The sequence below is a fragment of the Vanacampus margaritifer genome, chromosome 4, assembly GCF_051991255.1.
Source record: "Vanacampus margaritifer isolate UIUO_Vmar chromosome 4, RoL_Vmar_1.0, whole genome shotgun sequence".
In the NCBI taxonomy this organism is placed as follows: Eukaryota; Metazoa; Chordata; class Actinopteri; order Syngnathiformes; family Syngnathidae; genus Vanacampus; species Vanacampus margaritifer.
In genome coordinates this window covers 19086698-19106250 of record NC_135435.1, presented here as the reverse complement: position 1 = coordinate 19106250, position 19553 = coordinate 19086698, and the positions used below count along the sequence as shown (strand labels likewise).

The following is a 19553-nucleotide window of genomic DNA, read 5'->3' as shown; positions in this document are numbered from 1 at the left end:
GTCATCCGTTGCAAAATATTCTTGAAAGCACAAAGTTTTCAAAAAGTCAATAAATCACTGCTATTGCAACTTAAAATGGGTACTATGCCACTGGCAATGTTCAGCTTGTTCGTGTAAATGAATAAACAGGTCATGAATATTTATTTGAAACATCAATAAAAAGAACATCCTTGAAAAAATGTCCTCACCTTTAAGGCCTTCTTTGGCCACAAAAAGGTTCGAAAACTACTGGTTTAGTGGACTGTCAAACTTTATAGCTATCGTCATGATAAGGCTAAAATCATGCTAATATTTTCGGGGAACATTTTATAGGTTTATATTTATTGTATGCGTCAGAATAATAAATCAAAAGGTAGCGAGAGCATTGAGTGCGGAACCAAAACAATGCCGACTAGTGCTTCTACACGGACGTACTTCCAAATGGGCCACACATGTGTTGACAAGCTCCGTGTTTCCGGTTTAGCGCTCCCATACAGTTTTTATTATAGCAGATAGGCATCATGTCTTCAACGGAGGTTGTTTTGGGTTTCGTAGATGACGCGGAGCCTTGGAGGCTCCGCTCGCCGCAGTTCCCCAGTAAAGTCGGCGGCAAACCAGCGTGGCTTTGCCAGCGAGACCCGCCCTCGCTGGACAAACTGGAGTGCGAGACATGCCGTCTGCCGATGGCTTTTCTGTTGCAGGTTAGTAACCCAGAGGCGGCGGTCGACCATCTGATGGTGACCCCCTCCACCCCCTTCTCATTCAAATTTCTCGTGTGATTCAGGTATACGCTCCAATCTCCGGTCAGGGCAGAAGTTTCCACAGAACCCTCTTTGTGTTTTGTTGTAAAACTCCAGAGTGCTTCACTAATAATGACAGCCGCAGTGTGAAAGGTATGTGAACACGATGGTAATCCTGCCATCATGATCACCTCACAGAGTAATGATTATTTCCTCTTAACTTGTAGTTTTTAGAAGTCAGCTGCCTCGGAGGAATGAGTTCTATTCATACGACCCACCACCAGGTTTGTGGATTGATGGAAAGCTGCCGACGTCGGAGTATTGGCTTGCTGAATATGTAATTTGGCCTGGCTTCTGATATAAATGTTATGATAAATGGTCATTTGTTTGAAGCAAATTTTCTTTATCAGAATATAGTACCATTATTTTCCACAAATAGTGTTCAGGAACAATTCCTCAATTGGAGATGTTGGGAAGCATTTGTCTGTCAAACTATTTTTTTTTTTTTTTTAATGTGGAATGATTTTAATCAATGTTACCAGTAAGTTACAATTTGTCAAATGAAGCACATAAATTACTGTAAAAGGAGCAAGACAAAAGAGTCTATGCGAAAACTAATTGGTGAGTAACTCAGACAAAACGTATCACGATCACTGGAGTCTATAATCATTAATGTAAGACCACATTTAATAATGCTCACAGAACTTTGTTTGATGCCCTCCACTCCTCAGAGGACGAACCCCGCAGTGACTTGGATCCAAACCAGAACGTGCTGCCCGCATCTGGTGTGAAATTGTGTTGGGTGTGCGGTTGTCCAGGCAGCAAAGCCTGCTCTCGTTGCCATGCCGTCACATACTGCGGGAAGCACCACCAGACGCTCCACTGGAAGCACACGCACAAGAAAGACTGCGGCGGCTGTACAGAACCGGCGGCCTCTCCGTTTCTCTTCCCGGAGTTTGAGCTTTTAACTGAGCCAGAGGAAGAGGAGGATAATGACGAGGGCGCCGAAGGAGATGTTGAGACGGCCGCCACTCAGACCAGTGCTGACTGTCCCTCCTTGGCAGAAAGTAAACAATTTTATACTCTTGTATTAAAAATGTGGCGTAGGTCATGTTTCAGATTTTTGTGTTTCTCAACACTAGTCTCCATTTATTTTCAAATTTTACTAAACAGTATTTAATCTGGGCATGCTTAGTTTAAAATAGCAATTTATTATTCTTTTGCATGATTGGCAACTAGTGTGTACACAGCTTAACTATTTTCTGCCATCTAGTGGACTTGGAGTGGCGCAGTTTCAACCTTAAGCCATGAATTTACAAGGAATGTTCAGACATTGATTTTTTGTTTTATTTTATTTATTTTTAACAACTGTAATAGCAAAACGAGTTGAGTGACCATATTGCATCACAAGCCGTGACTATGCTAAGTAGTGTAAATAAAGCAAAACTATTTTTTAACATTCCACAATGATGTATTTGTGTTTTATTTTAGTGCTAGCGGAGACGGAACTTGAGGAGATGGCTATGCATGAGACTGAGGACAACAAATTTTTCCAGCGCTTTAAAAAGAAGATTGCACCTGAGCCGCAGCAGGTTTAAAACTCATTGCAATGACTGCAGTTATGTTAGGAAAAAGGCTACAGTGTTTGTTTGTTTTTTGCTGTCCGTACAGGTGTTACGCTACAGTCGGGGCGGCTCACCTTTGTGGGTTTCTTCGCAGCACATCCCTTCAGTTATAGATATCCCAGCATGCACCTGTGGTGCCAAGAGGACTTTTGAGTTTCAGGTTTTTTTTCTCTTTTTTTAAGTTTATAAAGTTGTTCATTGACCCCTTCCAATTCTCATCTTTGGTTTTGTGTGTGCTTTTGAAGGTGATGCCCCAGTTGTTGAACAGTCTGCGTGTGGACTCCACAGGTGCCAGTATTGACTGGGGGACTCTGGCTATATACACCTGCTCCGTCAGCTGTAATCAAGGCGATCAATACTGCCATGAGTTCATTTGGAAGCAGGACTTCAGCACAGACCAGCAAAGTCAAATTAAACAACCATAATATCTCCATGGCCTTGGCTAATATTCATTTAATTATATTGGCACCTTATTTCCCCACACAGCTAGTACCAGCATACGCTTTGACGTTATGAACGGCATATAACAAAATTGTTTGTGTTGCAGCTTAATGCGTGGTCACATGACACAAGAATGAAAGTTCAGTTACCATTACCACTAATATTTTTTATGGCAGTTTTTCTTTTTCCATTCAAGTATCTACCATGCATTTTGACCCAACTGCTAAGTAGGTATCTATACTGTTTGTACAGCTTTACCGAGTTAAAGATTAGTGAAAAGAACATAAGAACGTGTGCCTTATCTTGCTATATGAATTTACCTGCATTTTCCAGTAAGTCCCAAACAGAAGATGCACATACATCATAGTTAAAATAAGTGCAGTTTGCTGTGTTAGAGGCTTGCTTATTGAGAGTTAAATAATAATAATAATAAAGCAAATTGTCCATCAGATGCATTCATTTAAAATGTAAAAAGGAAGCTTTCACAAGAGTCATTATGTACAGATTTATTGTACATAGGCAGATTTCAATGCTGCATTTTCATATCAAATAACGTATTTAACTTTTGGAAACGCGTTAAGAGCAAATTGGTAATGTTAAACTAAAAAGTAGCTGCTGTCATTTTAAGAGTGGGTGCTCATGTCAAGTGCAGGCACACTATTCAAAGTATAATAGAATTGAAGCATTTGAGAGGCTGACAAACAATGCTTCTTTCAATAATCAGAGCTATGGGTGATTTTTGAGTAGTCGCTTAGCCTACAGGTCAAACTGAAAACATTCCTAGACATCACGCAAAAGAATGCTAACAGTTCGACCATTTAAATTGTAACTTGTCAAGGTTGGGTTTAAATAATATTTTGATACAGAAACCTTGGAGAATGATTTGATACGTGTTTTCCACAGTAACACACAAATCCAGCATCTGCCAGCTACTATATATCAAACGGAAACATAAAAAATATTCAAAAAAACTACTTCAACTGTATAACTGAACAGAAAGTGATTTAAAACCAAAATGCAATGTATAAAACTCTTTAAAACCGCTTGAAGACAATAAAAAAACAAAACAGTCAACATTTTCTTTCACACTTATGTACAAGGGTTTGAAAACTTTTTAAACTGGTGGAAACAGGTGTGGACACAAAAATAATCTAGTGGAAATGATTGTGAGAACATCTTTGTCAATAGAATTACCAATAATAATAATAAAAAAAAAAGCCACACCTGCACAACGGCCCAAACTGCAGTTCACTGGTAAAAGGTTAGGTCAGAAAACTTTTTTTTTTTCATGTTGGGTAAGAAGATTCTACGTCGTCTTGCGGAAACCTTTCAGGATGGGGTAGATGTTCTCAAACGCTTCATAGATTTCACCTCTCACCTTTGCACCTTGACACAAATGCAGAAGAAACAATTTGATGGAATGGAATGTTTGAATCTCTACTTAAATGACTGATGAGAACAGTGAAACATGTTGACCATTAGTGATGCATCGAATATTCGGCAACTGAATATTTCCGGCCGAAAATGGCAAAAATGTGCATTTTCGGCATTCGGCCAAGCAATATCTCATTTTCAGTCAAAAAAAAATTCATTTCGGTGCATCCCTATTGACAATCTCTTTAAACTACATATTTTTCAATCCCCAGAGGAGATCTTACCCGTTAATACCACCTTCCCGGAAACAAAGATGAGCAAGACGATTCTGGGTTTGATCATTCTATAAATCAACCCTGGAAACAACTCAGGTTCATAGCTGCAAGAAAATAAAACAACCAAGTTTGAATAAAAATAAGGTTCAAAAGTAATGAAATGTCAATAAATATGAAATAATGAACAAGTAAACGCACCTGCTGAACTGTTGATGCGTGAGTACCAAGCCTTCCAGACGAATAGGGAACTTCACGTCGCAGCTGCCCACCATATTCTGAATCTTGAAGTCCAGAAACTTGGCGGGAAAACCGAGCTTTTGCACCACACGAGCGTATTTCCTCGCCGCTAACCGCGACTGCTCCTCACTGGGAATACAATAGAAGATTCCATGTAAGATTCACATTAAGATATATGAGATATATGAACTGAATCTCTTCTTACCTCTTTGCTCCTGTGCAGACCATCTTCCCAGAGCTAAAAATAAGAGCTGTGGTGCGGGGTTCTCGTATTCTCATGATGACTGCAGCAAAACGCTAAAGCAGAGTAACCAATATAACTACAGGGATGTGATTTGACCAAAGTGAAATTATCTGAAAATTTAGCCAGGGGTCTGGGAGCTCATGGGTTTTCCGTGTTTTTAAGTACTTTCAATGCACTCACATGACAAAGAAATAGACAAAACAACAGCATAAATTTTCAATGTATATTGAACTATCCCATATAAAATGGCAGTTTTAGTCAACTCAAAATCAGTCACATTCAAAAACATTGGACTGCCTTTGCTTTTAAAAACTATCACTGAGAATATCATCATATCTAACTAATGTGATTACTAAGTTAACACATAAATAATGTTGAAGAGTTCAAATTTCATGAACAAATGAAAAGTAACTCATATTAGAGCATACCACAAATGTCTTTGTTATAGTAGAAGATGTTATCTGTCGGAGTCATGTGCATACACAATGAACTACAAAAATAAAAATAAAAAAAATAATCGGAATTTTTTTTTTGGGGGGGGATAAAAAAAGCGGAATTCCGCGAATTAGCGGAAAAATCACATCCCTGTAACTATGTTGACAAAAGGGGTATTACAAATAATAAAGACATTTATATACATAAACATTTATATTTGGTGGTATGCCGTGAGATTTTTTCCTAATGTAAAATATGCCAGGCTCAGTAGAGGTTGAAAAGCACTGCTCGACAACACTAAAGTTGAAGTGAGATTTACCTTGGGGTTGTATTCTGCATTCCTGGCTCTCAGTGCAATGGTCTTCAAATCCAGTTTACAGCCTAGGTTGACTGTTGACACAATGTTTCTGATGGTGGCAAAAAAAAAAAAAAAAAGGTTGAGGAAGACAAAATAGTTGGTTGTAGATTTTGTGACGGAAACATACTGTAGCTGTGGCAGAATTCCAGAGCTCTCTGAGGCTGGTGTGGCCGGTGTGATGGGGGTCATGGGGGTCAGTGGGTTGTACTGTGGCGTGTTCCCAGGGAGCGCTGTGGTAGTTGAACCTGTGACTGCCTGGGAATGGAAGAGCTGAGGAGTCTGCCCCGATGTTCCAGGAAGGCCTGGAAAAGTTTGTCCTCTCAGCGTTATGAACTTCTTTAACCACAGGCAGGGAAAACATTTGTATTCTTCATGTTCAAATAAACATCTCCAAGGAGGACGCAAAAATGATCATGTGGCATTTACCTGCGCTGGCCTGCTGTGCTTGTTGCGCCTGTTGCTGCTGCTGCTGTCGCTGGTGTTCCTCCAGTATAGATAAAGTGTTTGTGTTCTGAACAGGTTGAGGTGTCAGACCTGAGCCATATGGCATCATGGGACTGAAGATGGGCATTCCTGGTGTCATGGCGCCCTGCAAAATCATTACATAAATACATGAAAAATAGGACAGCACAAATACTGTACGCCAGTTAAAATATTTATCACTAACATAATGCCACATGGGAGAGAGTATACATTCCTTAGTCTCTACGACATGAGAAAGTAACATTTAATTGTTTACTGAAAATGATGTTACCTGAGGGGAGGCCAACCCCTGAAAGGCTGGTATGCTGTTGTTCTGATCCATCCTCTTCACGTTATCACCCCAGAACAGAAACGCACACACCGGCTCGGTCGCTTGTGTTGCAAACGCTCAACAGTTGCGTGCCCTTTCCAGTGGCTTGATCAGCAGGAAAAACACTTATCTGGGTCAAGTTGGCCAAGAGGACTTTTTTTTAGCTCTTGTCTATGACAGTTTGACCCTGCGTGAAAATGTTTCATAGGACCAATTACAACGAGTGGCGGGAAGTAACAATGCGCAACTATATCGTTACTGTTACTTACGTAGATTATTCAATTTACTTGAGTATTTATTTTGACGACGTTTTACTGTTACTCCCTACGTTTGAAAACAGATATCTATACTTTCTTCACAGGTGGCGGCGGCTACCCGATGAGCTACTGTTAGCAACGAGAGCTAACGCCATTCACTACATTAGACGTGCTGCAGCCCCAACCCACAGAAAACGAACATATGCCTTAACATGTAACGCCTGCCAACTTACGCGGAATCGACACACAAACGTCTTCAGCTTGCAGTTGGTGTCATCTTCACCGTAGCTCCCCACAGTTCATACGTTAACTCCAGTGATGCTACGAATTCCGGAAGAGCAAACTTTATCTTCCGGTGTCAGAGCAAGTCGCGGCAGACAGAAACAAGATGGCGTCGCTGAGTGACAAATCAGTTTGGGACGAAGTGGAAGATGGAATCGGCGAAGAAGTGTTAAAAATGTCAACGGATGAAATAGTTCAGCGAACTCGACTCCTCGACAGCGAGATTAAGATAATGAAGAGCGAAGTTCTGAGGGTGACCCACGAACTGCAAGCTATGAAAGATAAAATTAAGGAAAACACGGAGAAGATAAAGGTGAACAAAACCCTGCCGTATCTGGTGTCGAACGTGATCGAGCTGCTTGATGTGGACCCCAACGATCAAGAGGAAGACGGGGCAAATGTCGACCTGGATTCCCAGAGAAAGGGAAAATGCGCTGTCATCAAGACGTCTACCCGGCAGACTTACTTTCTGCCGGTGATTGGGCTGGTGGACGCCGAGAAGCTGAAGCCCGGAGACCTGGTGGGTGTCAACAAAGACTCCTACTTGATTCTGGAGACCTTACCCACCGAGTATGACTCCAGAGTCAAGGCTATGGAGGTTGACGAGCGCCCCACAGAGCAGTACAGCGACATCGGAGGGTTGGACAAGCAGATCCAGGAGCTGGTAGAGGCGATCGTTCTACCCATGAACCACAAGGAAAAGTTTGAAAACCTGGGTATCCAACCACCCAAAGGAGTCCTGATGTATGGACCACCAGGAACGGGGAAGACCCTCCTAGCTAGGGCTTGTGCGGCTCAGACCAAAGCAACCTTCCTGAAGTTGGCTGGCCCACAGCTGGTGCAGATGTTCATTGGAGATGGAGCCAAGTTGGTGAGGGATGCCTTCGCCCTGGCCAAGGAGAAGGCCCCGTCCATCATCTTCATCGATGAGCTGGATGCTATTGGTACCAAGAGATTTGATAGTGAGAAGGCTGGAGACAGGGAGGTGCAGAGGACCATGCTGGAGCTTCTCAATCAGCTGGATGGATTCCAACCCAACATGCAAGTCAAGGTAATGCTTCTCAGAACAGCAAATCACACTGCAAGACATTACATTAGGGTTCGCTAACTTTCTGAAACTGAGAGCTATTTTTTTTTGTTAGTGATCACGGTGAAAGGCTCACAGTTTGGATACATTAATTTGAAATAATCAATTTGTTCAAATTACCTTTGTCATTAATTAAGTTGATATTCATCTAAGACACTGTTCATAGTTTTTTTTTAATGGTCCAATTAAATGTTTTTCTCATTTTTTTATAGATTAAAAAAGCCAGGCATTTAAACAGGGATGTGTCGATTTTTTTTTTATATCCACTGCACATCTGGCCAAGATTCTCCGTATAGTTTCTTGGATGAATTACTATATTAATTTTATATTTAGAATGGGAGTAATGTACACTACATCTAAATATTAAAACACATATCAACTTGAATGCCCTGAAAGCATGTAACCGTAGATGTGTGTTATGGTGACAGGGCGAATAATTACATCATCTTGTCCACCCTTGCAGGTGATTGCCGCTACCAACAGAGTAGATATCTTGGACCCGGCGCTGCTGCGTTCAGGCCGTCTGGACAGGAAGATCGAGTTCCCCATGCCAAACGAAGAGGCCAGAGCCCGAATCATGCAGATTCACTCCCGCAAGATGAACGTCAGTCCCGACGTCAATTACGAAGAGCTGGCGCGTTGCACCGACGACTTCAACGGCGCCCAGTGCAAAGCCGTGTGTGTGGAGGCGGGTATGATTGCGTTGCGGCGTGGAGCCACAGAGCTGAACCACGAGGATTACATGGAGGGAATCCTGGAGGTGCAAGCCAAGAAGAAGGCCAACTTGCAGTACTACGCTTAAGGACACTGTGGGTTCATCCTTGTGAGGGAATCGTTGGGTTTGAAAAAACGTGACATTCTCTACACTTGTTACAGCAGATTTACATTGAGCTAATAAAGACATGAAAACAAACCGTTTGGTTTATTTTATAGTGTACTATTCCAGTTGTGAAACAAGTACTGCATTCACATAATTACATTTCCCTCTATGGAAGTACTTTCACAAATAAAAGTAAATCATAACTGTATACATAAAATGTAGTGTAAAACATTCAGTGTGGCCACATGTTTGCGCCACATAATGTGCATTTAATTGGAGTGTGCATGAGTATTGCCATCCTTCTTAATGTCCACTAAAGAAAAAATCTGGATGGGAAAAATACTTCACATTTTTACATCAGCCAATCATTTTATGTGGCTAGTGCTCAAAGTTTGAAATCTAGGGATGTCACCTAATAATGTCTCCCCAACGAGATGCTTTATCAGGCCTTAATTTTCATCTTCAGTAAGTGGAAAGCATGCCATAAAAATATAAATTGTAGTTATTTGTGTTTATTACAGTGAACTTTTTCAGTTACTGTAGTATCGATGTGGGTGTGGATCTGGGGGAAAATGGAAGACGTTATGGGGGGCCCAAAAAGGTTGGAAGCCCCTTTTAAGGCCCCCACCCCTGGTCAAAGCATACGTTTTAATGTCACTTTTTTCCACTATCAATAAAATATGTAATTCTGTAAGCACACCCCTTTTCATGAAAAATAAGGTGGCCCAGATTTTGGTATGAATCGTGATGAACCTGACTATCATGTCATTATCATAAATATGTTATACAGTATTAAGCCTATATTTAAAAATCCACATAAATATTTTAGATATAATTATAGTGTATGTGGAATATACAATTATTTAGTACAATATCACGGTACAGTCACTTCGATAGTAAACAGTGGCCAATCTATCGCGTCTATTTCTATGTTCCGCCGTTTTCTGATGCGCGCGCACCATGTGCGTTCTTTTCCATCCGCGTGGCCGTGAGATCGCGTGTGTGTCCACAAAGAAGGATTCCATCCAGGAGAAAATGCCCTCTAAAAGCGCCGTTAAGGTTGTCAAAGCCATGGAGGAAGAGATTGACACCGCCGCGGATCTTAAGACGTCAAAGGTGAGTAGAATGTACCTAGGACTGCCTTTTAAATCCAAATAGCTCGCGAAGTGCATCGTGCTTACGACTGCTTCCATACTTGACAACATGTGGCACGGTGTGCTACATCGAATTGTGGATTAACAGCTTGTCAAAATGTGACACACTTGTCGAAATTCGCTTTGTATAAGTTAGCAATCTGACGAAATGTTATGAACATTGCGTATAACAACAACATAAAGTCAGAAACAGCTAAATTTGGGTTGTACGTTAGCATTATAGCCTAGCAATGTGAACACGTTGAAAGGCCACGTAAGCGAGCCGGGCTCTTTAACCATGTGGACACCGGAAGTTGAGTGCCGTAAGCAACAAACACAAGCACGAGAGGATCTACGTTTTCGTCGCAACTTTGTGACATTGTTAGCAGTTACTTTTTTTGTTTTGTTAAAATAGATAGTAGGACACCATGTATTTGTATTTATTATTTATGAATCCTTCTACCTAGGCGGTATGTTGCAACATCTGCTCTAATCGTCACCGAAGATTTGTAGACTCAGATGTACTTATCACGTAAACCACAATTTAGTCTGTAAAAACAAACAAAAAACTATTGATTTGTATTTTATTGACAGCCTCTCAATTTTTATTTTCTTTTTGAGTCTATTATATATGATATTAAATAACCCAATGTGTTTTGGCTTTGAAGTCGAACCAAAAAAGTGTCATAAACGTAAAACTGCAACAAGTCAAGTTTTCTTTCCTAAACATGAAGGTCAAATCTAAGGATGGCAAGAAACTGAAGAAGAAAATAAAGTTGGAAGAAGATGAGCCGGACTGTGAATGTCCTGTACCAAAAAAGAAAAAGAAAAAAGACAAGCTGGCAGAGGACCAAGTCAAAATAGAAGAGGAAGTCACAGACCTAAACGGCAACACTGATATTTCTGAGCCACCGAAGAAGAAGAAGAAAAAGAGTACAGAAGCAGTCAAGGATGTGGTTAGTACTGTACTAATCTTTTTACAATGCTACTAGTACTAACTAAACTACAGTATAATCATGATTGAATAAATTTCCCCTCTTTGGTTTAGGTGAAAAAGAAGCAAACAAAAGCAATTGTTAAAGCTGAAATTAATGGACATTCCATACCAGACACACCAGCTCCAACCCCCAACCAGACGCCATCTCAGTCAGATGACTCAACCAGCGAGAGTGAAAAAGAAACTGTAAGACTGGTAATTATATTAAACAATTGTACTTTTTAAAAAAAAAACTTATCATAATGTTGCAGTAGTCTCACAGCTTTTAGTTTCTCCTAATATGTCATTTAATTTTCACATATTTTACCTTCACATATCTTTTTTTAGCTTCATTTTTGAAAGCTTTCATGTTTGATTCACCGTTTCCAATTGCTTAGGAGGAAACACCCGAGCAGAAAGAAGGAGCCTTTTCGAACTTCAGAATCTCTCAAGGCACCATTCAAAAACTAAAAGGTACTAATCAAGTTTCCGTCACATTCACACACTGCACTAAACTGCTATCAAAAGCTAATTTGAGTTGTTGCACAACTGAATGTCGCCAGTATTTGAACTAGAAATTAGCTATTTAATAAAAGACTCAAAGTCCAGCAAGCAAATATGGAATCCTGTACCTTGGTTAGCGGCAGGAGCAATTGATACCACTAGATGGTGGTACTCGGTTTATTATTGTGGTACATGGCTTAGAAACAAAACAAAAGTGATTTGATTCTATTGAGTTTCATTGGGCTACAGATTGATTCAGTGTTTTTTCTTAACCTCTACTACTTCTTAAACTGTATTTAGTATATATATAGCCCTAGAGCAACTTTTACTTTCATAGTGTTATATAACAAATGGAAGAGATCTATTTTATTATACAATGTTTGGTAACAATTGTTTTTTAACATTATAAATAGCCATTCCATTTTGGACACATGCTGTATGGAAATCATGTGCCACATTGACAGGTGTTGCATTTAGGTGCTTCGCCAGCATTTTTAAAAGAAATATATAATGTCTCAATACTGCTTATGTGTCTGTTATGATCACTTTATCGCTTTGTGATCTATGCCTTCTCATATTCTTCTTGGCTCTCACATTGTCACTTCCGTCGCTCTTTCAGCTCGAGGAGTCGCCTACCTGTTTGACATTCAGTCCCAGACGTTTGATCACGTATATGATGGGCATGACGTCCTTGCCCAAGCCCGCACGGGAACAGGAAAAACGTTCTCCTTTGCCATCCCGCTGCTTGAGAAGCTCCAGTTGGATGGATTGGAGCGGCAGAGAGGCCGTCCCCCCAAGGTGTGCGCTCTAATTAAACCCATCATTTTCCTGTTGCCGTGTCCTCATTACCGACAGATCAGAACAGGTTCCAAGATTTTATTTTTCTTTCCCACTATCTTCAGGTGTTAGTGTTGGCTCCCACTAGAGAGCTGGCTATCCAGGTCGCTAGGGACTTTAAAGATATCGCCAACAGAGTGAGCATCTTCTGTTTCTACGGAGGCAGCTCGTACCACCCACAGAGTAAGTCATCTGTAAATAAGCTTGCATTTACTATAAAGTAATAAAAAGCTTGCATCTACTATAAAATAAGAAAAAATGGTAATAAAAGTAGTGTCTCAACAACTCCTCAAGTACCACTGCCATTTATTGAAAAGCACAGCTAGTGCAGAAAAGGCTTCATTTGGATGAGCGTTACACTTTTATAGATGCCCAAAGCTTGACTCTTGAATTTATGCTGACAAATGTGAAAATAATTAAAATGTTGTTTTGGGGCCTTTTCACACTCTTCAACAACGTTTTTGGAATGTCAAGTGTTGATGTACTTGTTCATTGACAAAATAAAGTACAAACACCAATACAAATAATGCCTTCTTGGTGGAAGTAACTACATTTTAAATGCCCATCTTGTGTTCGCCTTCCCAATAACAATATCGTGTGTGTGTGTGTTTTTCTTCTTCTTCCCAACAGTTGAGGCAATCCGTAATGGGATTGATATTTTGGTCGGAACGCCTGGTCGTATCAAAGACCTCATCCAGAATCATAAACTTGACCTCACCAAAGTGAAGCATGCAGTTCTGGATGAAGTGGACCAAATGCTGGACATGGGATTTGCTGAGCAAGTGGAAGAAATTCTAGCCGCATCCTATAATATGAAAGGTATTCATTTCTTGTTTGATTTTCATGTACAGTGTTGAAATAAAAGTCCAAGCCACACTTAAAAATATTCAACCGCAGGTTAAAAGTTAAACTGATCATCAATGTTCAGAAAATTATGTTTTTATGAATACAATATGGTTGGTCTACCTGCAATTCTTTACAACTTAAGATGATCAGTTAAACTGGTACCATAAAGATGGCCTAACTTTAATAAAGTTTTTTTTAAAAGTAACTTTTAGACATTGTAGTTTAAAAAACAAGTTGAAAACTGAAATGTATAAACAATTTTACGTGTCGAAGGTGAAATGGCGCGGCAAAACAATATTGACTTGACAACAGTGTGCCTACTTGTGTGTGCGTTCCACACCAGATGGCGACGCCAACCCCCAGACTCTTCTGTTTTCGGCCACCTGCCCCCCATGGGTCTACGACGTGGCCAAGAAATACATGAGGCCTGATTGCAAGCGTATTGACCTGATTGGAAAGAAAACTCAGAAAACTGCAACAACTGTGGAAGTAAGTGTGGTTGTGTGCAACTTCAAACGGTTAAAGGTGGATGTTTAAAAAAAAAAAAAAAGTTATGGCAAAGGGCTTGTCTTCGTTTGTGGTCTACATAACACAACGTCAGCAATATAAGCTACATCCAAGCAGGCCTCTGCTAATGGAAACGTCTAGAAATTAATTTTTTTTGTCTTTAGTATTGCCCATCCCTTCTCAGAGTAACAGTAACAGCATACGCATGTCCTCCACTATACAGCATCTGGCCATAGCATGCCACTGGTCTCAACGTGCGGCGGTGTTAGGGGACGTGATTCAGGTGTACAGCGGCAGCCACGGCCGAACAATCGTCTTCTGTGAGACCAAGAAGGAGGCCAATGAACTTTCCATGAATACATCCATCAAACAGGTACATCTCAATATGCAATACTTTTTTCTTTCATTCTCTGCCAGTGTAACATTTTTTCTTTTTTTTTTCTCAGGAGAGCTCAGTTCATTCGATTTGACATCATCATTGCTCTCCTTTTTAAAAAATAAAAAATAAATTAAAAAAATAAAATAAAAAATAAAATGTTTTTTTTTATTTTTTTTATTTTTATATATATGTGTAACATTTTCAAATGACCTCTGCTATAACACTCCTAGAAAATCACAGTGTCCCGTCACTGGTGAGGCACTTTCAAAACAGGCCCGTGGGCTACTCATGTGGTCTTTGGGGAGTTACCCGGTTGGTGAATCCTGGTCTAGAATATATTTCCTGTGGTAAACTGGTTCACTGTTCATTCATCATTTTGAGAGCTGTGCACCTCAGTTTCTAATTTGAGAGAAATTTGGTTAATTTAAAAACAGTCAGAAGCTGTCATGTATGAATCTATTCCATATAGTTCACGGGACAGCATTAAAAAAAAAAAAGTTTGGACCCCTGATTGGGTTACTGATTGACTTTTTTCCCGCAGTGTTTATTGTTGTGTGTGTATACTATCTCTCCAGAGTACCCAGTCCCTCCATGGCGACATTCCCCAGAAACAGAGGGAAATGACACTGAAAGGCTTCAGGAATGGATCCTTTGAGGTTTTGGTGGCAACCAACGTGGCAGCCCGTGGGTTAGATATCCCCGAAGTTGACCTTGTGGTTCAGTGTTCTCCACCCAAAGTGAGACATGCTTTCATGTTTACCTTTTTTAGGAGGCCACTGTCCTATACACATTTCATTGAAACTGTTGTCATCGTCCCATCTATGTTTGTTAGGATGTGGAATCGTACATTCATCGCTCAGGGAGAACTGGCAGAGCTGGAAGGACGGGAATGTGCATCTGTTTCTACCAGAGGAGAGAGGAGGACCAGCTACGCTATGTGGAAAACAAAGCTGTACGTGCTCTCTGTTAAACACAAAAAAAAACTATATATATATATATATATATATATTTAGAAAAGCTATTAGACAAGCAGCGATACAGATTTTCAAGCAAGAATGAATGTATTTGGTTTCGATGCAGGGCATTTCGTTCCGACGAGTCGGCGTTCCCACTGCCAATGATATCATCAAGTCATCGAGCAAGGATGCTCTCAGGTGTGTTTGAGACATAATAGGAGTGAGCTTTTCCAATGGGGTGCCCCACAATATATGTCACCACTTTTAATTAATATTCATGAGGCTAGCGAGGGGGTTAAACTCGGTGGGCCAGTCATGTTAGACGCATGTAAACAGTCTACTAGCGAGATGTATACTGCGCTAAATCAATTCGTTCTGTCCGAGAATGATATCCCTAGTGCCAAATTTCACTGTTATAGACGTGGAAGAACATACTAATGTTCAATTGGAGAGATGGCTTGAATGTAGAGGGCTGAAAAAGACGGGGGAAAGAGCCAACTTGTGGCATAGGTGGCAGTCGCGAGTAAAAAATTGACAAACTGCACAAAGATCTTTGGATTTAGAAAAGGCCCTACAGATAAATTTTCACAGCTGCACGAAAGGCAAAAAAAAAAAAAAACAGGCGGTAAGCAAGACAGGTCACACGAACAACAGTGGCAATGCCATTTTAGCATTTTTTCCTCGTCATTCATTATTGTGGTCCGGCAGTCAGTGTAGTGCCAAACGATAAAAAAAAAAAGACAATCGCACCGTGGTCCCACCCTGCAGGAAGTTCGGGTAAGGGGAGGGGGGGTAGGGACTTTCACAGGAACCCAACGCCACGAGTTTCGATCAAAACACGTAAACGCCGTGCGGCGGTTTCTTCCGTGATGTCACCCAAGCACCGTGTGATGAAAATCACAACAACGAGGAAAGAGAAAAACTTCAGGTGGTTGCTGTTTTTCTCGCTTTTTATTTTTATCTACTTTGCGTGGATAGACGGTTCGAGTGAGAGGAGACGCCGTTTAGATGAAGAATTTGAAAAAGCTGACTCGCAAGTCACGAGTTTCGATCGACGCGTGGAGATAAACGAGAACAAAACAAGCACTCTTAGCATGGCTCGTTTTTTTTTTTGACCTTCCCGGTTCAAGCTGCTGAAGTCAAGTGGCCTTGCGGTCTAAAAATAGCATTCGTGCGGTACCCTATTATGGAGGCAAAAAAACAGTTACTGTGTTGTGTGTCAAGTCTGTTAGACTGCATCAATTCGAATTGTCTGATTTGAATAGATTTTTGTTTTTCATCCAGGTTCCTGGACTCTGTTCCAACGGCGGCTGTTGAATACTTCAGAGAGTCCGCCGTGAAGCTGATAGAAGAGAAAGGCGCAGTGGACGCGCTGGCTGCTGCCTTGGCACACATTTCCGGAGCGACGAGTCTGGAGCAGCGCTCACTGCTCACTTCTGATGCTGTAAGTTAAAATGGACAAACTGCATATGAGTCTGCTCGTGTCGCACTGCCGCCCTCGAATGCTCACGTAATATGTTTTTATTGTAACTAAATTGTGCATTTCAATCATCACTTGTTGTTTGGTTCACAATATATGATGTTTGTTTCAAAAGGGTTTCACCACCATGCAGTTGGTATGCTCTCAGGAGATGTTTAATATGGGTCTTGCCTGGAAAGGCATCAAGGAGCAGCTGGGAGAGAATGTTGAGAACCACATCCGCCAGATGACCTTCATCAAAGGAAAAATGGTACATATTTTTGAGTGCTTCGTTAATGATCTTGTCCCCCCTCCCCCATAATACTAACAAATGTGTTTTCCAATAGGGCGTCTGTTTTGATGTTCCAGTTGGCAAAGTCAAGGAGTTTCAGGTAAGAACATATATTCCTCTCTGGTTAACTTTATGCAGGATGAAATTAAGCTATTGCTACTGTGTTCAAACAAAGAAAAATGTGTGACGAAGGTTTCAATGAGTCATTTTACATACAATTAATTGCACAGGATGACAGGAAAAATATAATGATGCTGTCTGAGATTTTGCAAATTTTCATGAGAAATATGAGCTTATATGGCAAATGTGAATAAATACAGGCCAGCCACAGTAAGTCCAGCAGCTGAAAACACTTACTCGGAAGGTACCGAAGTTAACAGAAAGACGTGTCAATGTGCAAACTTGCCCAGGGAACCCTGTTCCTTTTAATTTTCCATGACTATGCAATATTTGCAACTTCCTTTTTTTTTTTGTGGCGTTCAAAGAGGCCAATATTGGGTCTCTTCCGGTTTGCTGTGATTATGTTGGCAGCCCTTCTAAGCATCACACTAGCTTCAAGTTGTTAAATTAATCCTCAATTGCTCCAAGAACAAACGACTAGAACATGACAGCTTCTTCATGAGTAATGAATCACCTATTACTAAATTTGTAATGATGAATAATCACTACTGTACTTTGACTTTGCTCGTGAGCATGTTTTTTTGGGATGCGTGCTGTCAACCGGCCTTTATTAAAAAAAAATCATCTTTGATTTGTGATCAAGTTTTGGTCGCAGCTCACCCAATAAGCAGCAGTTGGTCAGAGGGTGAAAAATTCTTGAGAAAAAGCCAAGTGCTTACTTCAAGCTAAGAATTGCCACTCCCACTTAAATGTTAAGTAAGCCTAAACATAAGACAAAAATAATTAAACATTTTATATTACACCAAAGCCCCATTAAGTTTGCCGTTTAACAGTCCACCCACTGGCCTAATGCAAAGAGAGCACACTGTATTTAACAGGCAAATTCTTCATTTGGCTTATATTGCCCCCTGGTGGCCAAGGCATGCACACCAGAAGCAGAGCTATGGTCAATTGATGCTTAGTGTAATTATTACTGTATGTTTTCATAAAGTACAATGCCTTGGAGTGCAATTTTTCCATTAAAAAAAAATTGTTTTTTTTGGTGGTGTGTTGGGAACAGATTGATGGCATTTCTACACTTAAGGGAAGAATGAATTAAACTTGTAATTCAAGACACCAATATATTTTGTTTATTGTTTTAGTCATTGTATTCCTATGAACACCTTTCATTACGCCTCTTGTTCGTTCACTAGGAGGGCTTCAAAGATGGTCGCCGATGGCAGCTGACTGTGGCCACTCAGCTCCCCGAACTGGAACAGAGGCCGCACAATAACCACGGCGAGAGAGGAGGAGATAGAGGAGGAAGATTCCGAGGCGGACGGGGCCGGAGTTTTGGAGGAAGTGGTGGTGGGCGCGGTGGTAATGGGTTCCGTAGAAGTGGAGGTAATGGCAGAAGCAGCGGCGGTAATGACAGGAACAGAGGTGGACAAAAACGCAGATTCAGCCTAGCGTTTTGATCACAGAACTGCCAACCTTTTGGACTTCTAGACTCTCTCGCCTTTGGGCTGGGAGGGTTTTCTATTGGCTGACAGTTGGGAGCCATGGTTAAACTCTCCTTTATGATAACAGCAGTGTCAGGTATTCATGAAATATATTTAAAACTTATATTAAACAAAACAAAGGTTCTTCTGAAAATCAATGGCAAATCCTGTTTCCCGAGTGGCTGTCTCCTAGGATCACATATTGGACCAACGGCAGTCATTTGTAAGAACAGACTTGGCTCCAACTCATCAACTGACACACTTAGCGTTCACTTCACAAATTAGTATATTACTGAAATCTGAAGTGGATGTTTGAGAAGGAAGGAGTGAGTATGTCACTGAGTGTTGCGTAACTTGTTTTTCTTTCTTTGCATTTGGGGATAAGTGGCGGCGAGAGGCTCACATGTGGGAAGTATCTTATTTGTGCCCCACCCTTTTGAGAGAAATGTTTATGGTTGTCAACCTTTATAGTGGTGGAGTCACTTGTGCTGCCTTAACTCAGCTGAAACATTCTCCCCAAAATATTGGATGATTGCTTTGCAATTGCCTCATTTTACTGCCCATGTTTGACTGCAACTCTTCTTTCAGTGAAGTGTGTTCATTAAAAAGGTCAACCTATGTTTGTGTATCTTCATTGTATTAAACATAACATTCTGTACAATAGACACACAATGATCACTGATAGGACTGAAATTGGACAATGACAAGTGAAGCCACATAATGGGGGAATGATCTTTGCACACGGGTGGCGCTGAAGCATTATAGCAAGTCACTCCATCTCTTAAGTTGAAAGGAGAAAAAAGGAAGCCTATGCAGAAAAGCGCACTACCCGTGAGACCAGAAGGGGGCGTTCTTATGCCGGCAATGAAATCTCAAGGCAATGAAAGATACATGTTGCCCAGTGACCAAAATCTTGGTCACAGCTGTCGTGTCAACTCCTCCAGCAGGGTAGTGACCCGAAACACAGACGAAACTCACGAAAGCAAACAAGAATGGCCAAGAATAAAATACTGCAGTGTTGTGAAGTGGCCTATGAGTCTTGATCTAAATTGTAAACTTCTTTGGAAGTAGCAGAACATTCATTATAGAGCTGGCTTAAGACTTGACTTAACTTGG

At 40.8% G+C, this 19553-nt stretch overlaps 4 protein-coding genes across 6 annotated transcripts; 3 read left to right on the top strand and 1 right to left on the bottom strand.

Moving 5' to 3' along the window:
• Positions 1 to 390: 390 nt before the first annotated feature.
• Positions 391 to 2777, top strand: pdcd2 (programmed cell death 2). Its single transcript, XM_077563459.1, has 7 exons — positions 391 to 680; positions 764 to 872; positions 947 to 1003; positions 1451 to 1786; positions 2211 to 2311; positions 2391 to 2504; positions 2590 to 2777. Exons 1-7 carry the CDS (start codon positions 501 to 503, stop codon positions 2767 to 2769), a joined length of 1077 nt encoding a protein of 358 aa, XP_077419585.1. The 5' UTR covers positions 391 to 500; the 3' UTR covers positions 2770 to 2777.
• A 499-nt stretch (positions 2778 to 3276) lies between these two features.
• Positions 3277 to 7149, bottom strand: tbp (TATA box binding protein). Of its 2 annotated transcripts, none has more exons than XM_077563460.1 (9): positions 6992 to 7149; positions 6463 to 6688; positions 6135 to 6297; positions 5836 to 6010; positions 5670 to 5757; positions 4877 to 4968; positions 4633 to 4800; positions 4444 to 4538; positions 3277 to 4171 (listed from the first exon to the last, which is right to left on the bottom strand). In XM_077563460.1, the coding sequence occupies exons 2-9, from the start codon at positions 6511 to 6513 to the stop codon at positions 4092 to 4094; spliced, it is 912 nt and encodes a 303-aa protein (XP_077419586.1). In that variant the 5' UTR covers positions 6514 to 6688; positions 6992 to 7149; the 3' UTR covers positions 3277 to 4091. The 2 variants fall into 2 exon arrangements, with proteins under 2 accessions (XP_077419586.1, XP_077419587.1); XM_077563461.1 differs by having other exon boundaries at positions 6463 to 6606; positions 6992 to 7103.
• On the top strand, positions 7111 to 9040 carry psmc3 (proteasome 26S subunit, ATPase 3). The gene is made up of 2 exons (XM_077563458.1): positions 7111 to 8091; positions 8591 to 9040. The coding sequence occupies exons 1-2, from the start codon at positions 7147 to 7149 to the stop codon at positions 8927 to 8929; spliced, it is 1284 nt and encodes a 427-aa protein (XP_077419584.1). The 5' UTR covers positions 7111 to 7146; the 3' UTR covers positions 8930 to 9040.
• Positions 9041 to 9897: 857 nt separating this feature from the next.
• Positions 9898 to 19055, top strand: ddx21 (DEAD (Asp-Glu-Ala-Asp) box helicase 21). Of its 2 annotated transcripts, none has more exons than XM_077564329.1 (16): positions 9898 to 10063; positions 10815 to 11036; positions 11129 to 11263; positions 11455 to 11530; positions 12180 to 12358; positions 12463 to 12580; positions 13028 to 13216; positions 13587 to 13732; positions 13974 to 14123; positions 14705 to 14866; positions 14962 to 15081; positions 15210 to 15283; positions 16370 to 16529; positions 16681 to 16815; positions 16892 to 16936; positions 18150 to 19055. In XM_077564329.1, exons 1-16 carry the CDS (start codon positions 9908 to 9910, stop codon positions 18411 to 18413), a joined length of 2331 nt encoding a protein of 776 aa, XP_077420455.1. In that variant the 5' UTR covers positions 9898 to 9907; the 3' UTR covers positions 18414 to 19055. The 2 variants fall into 2 exon arrangements, with proteins under 2 accessions (XP_077420455.1, XP_077420454.1); XM_077564328.1 differs by having other exon boundaries at positions 11129 to 11272.
• Positions 19056 to 19553: the final 498 nt, after the last annotated feature.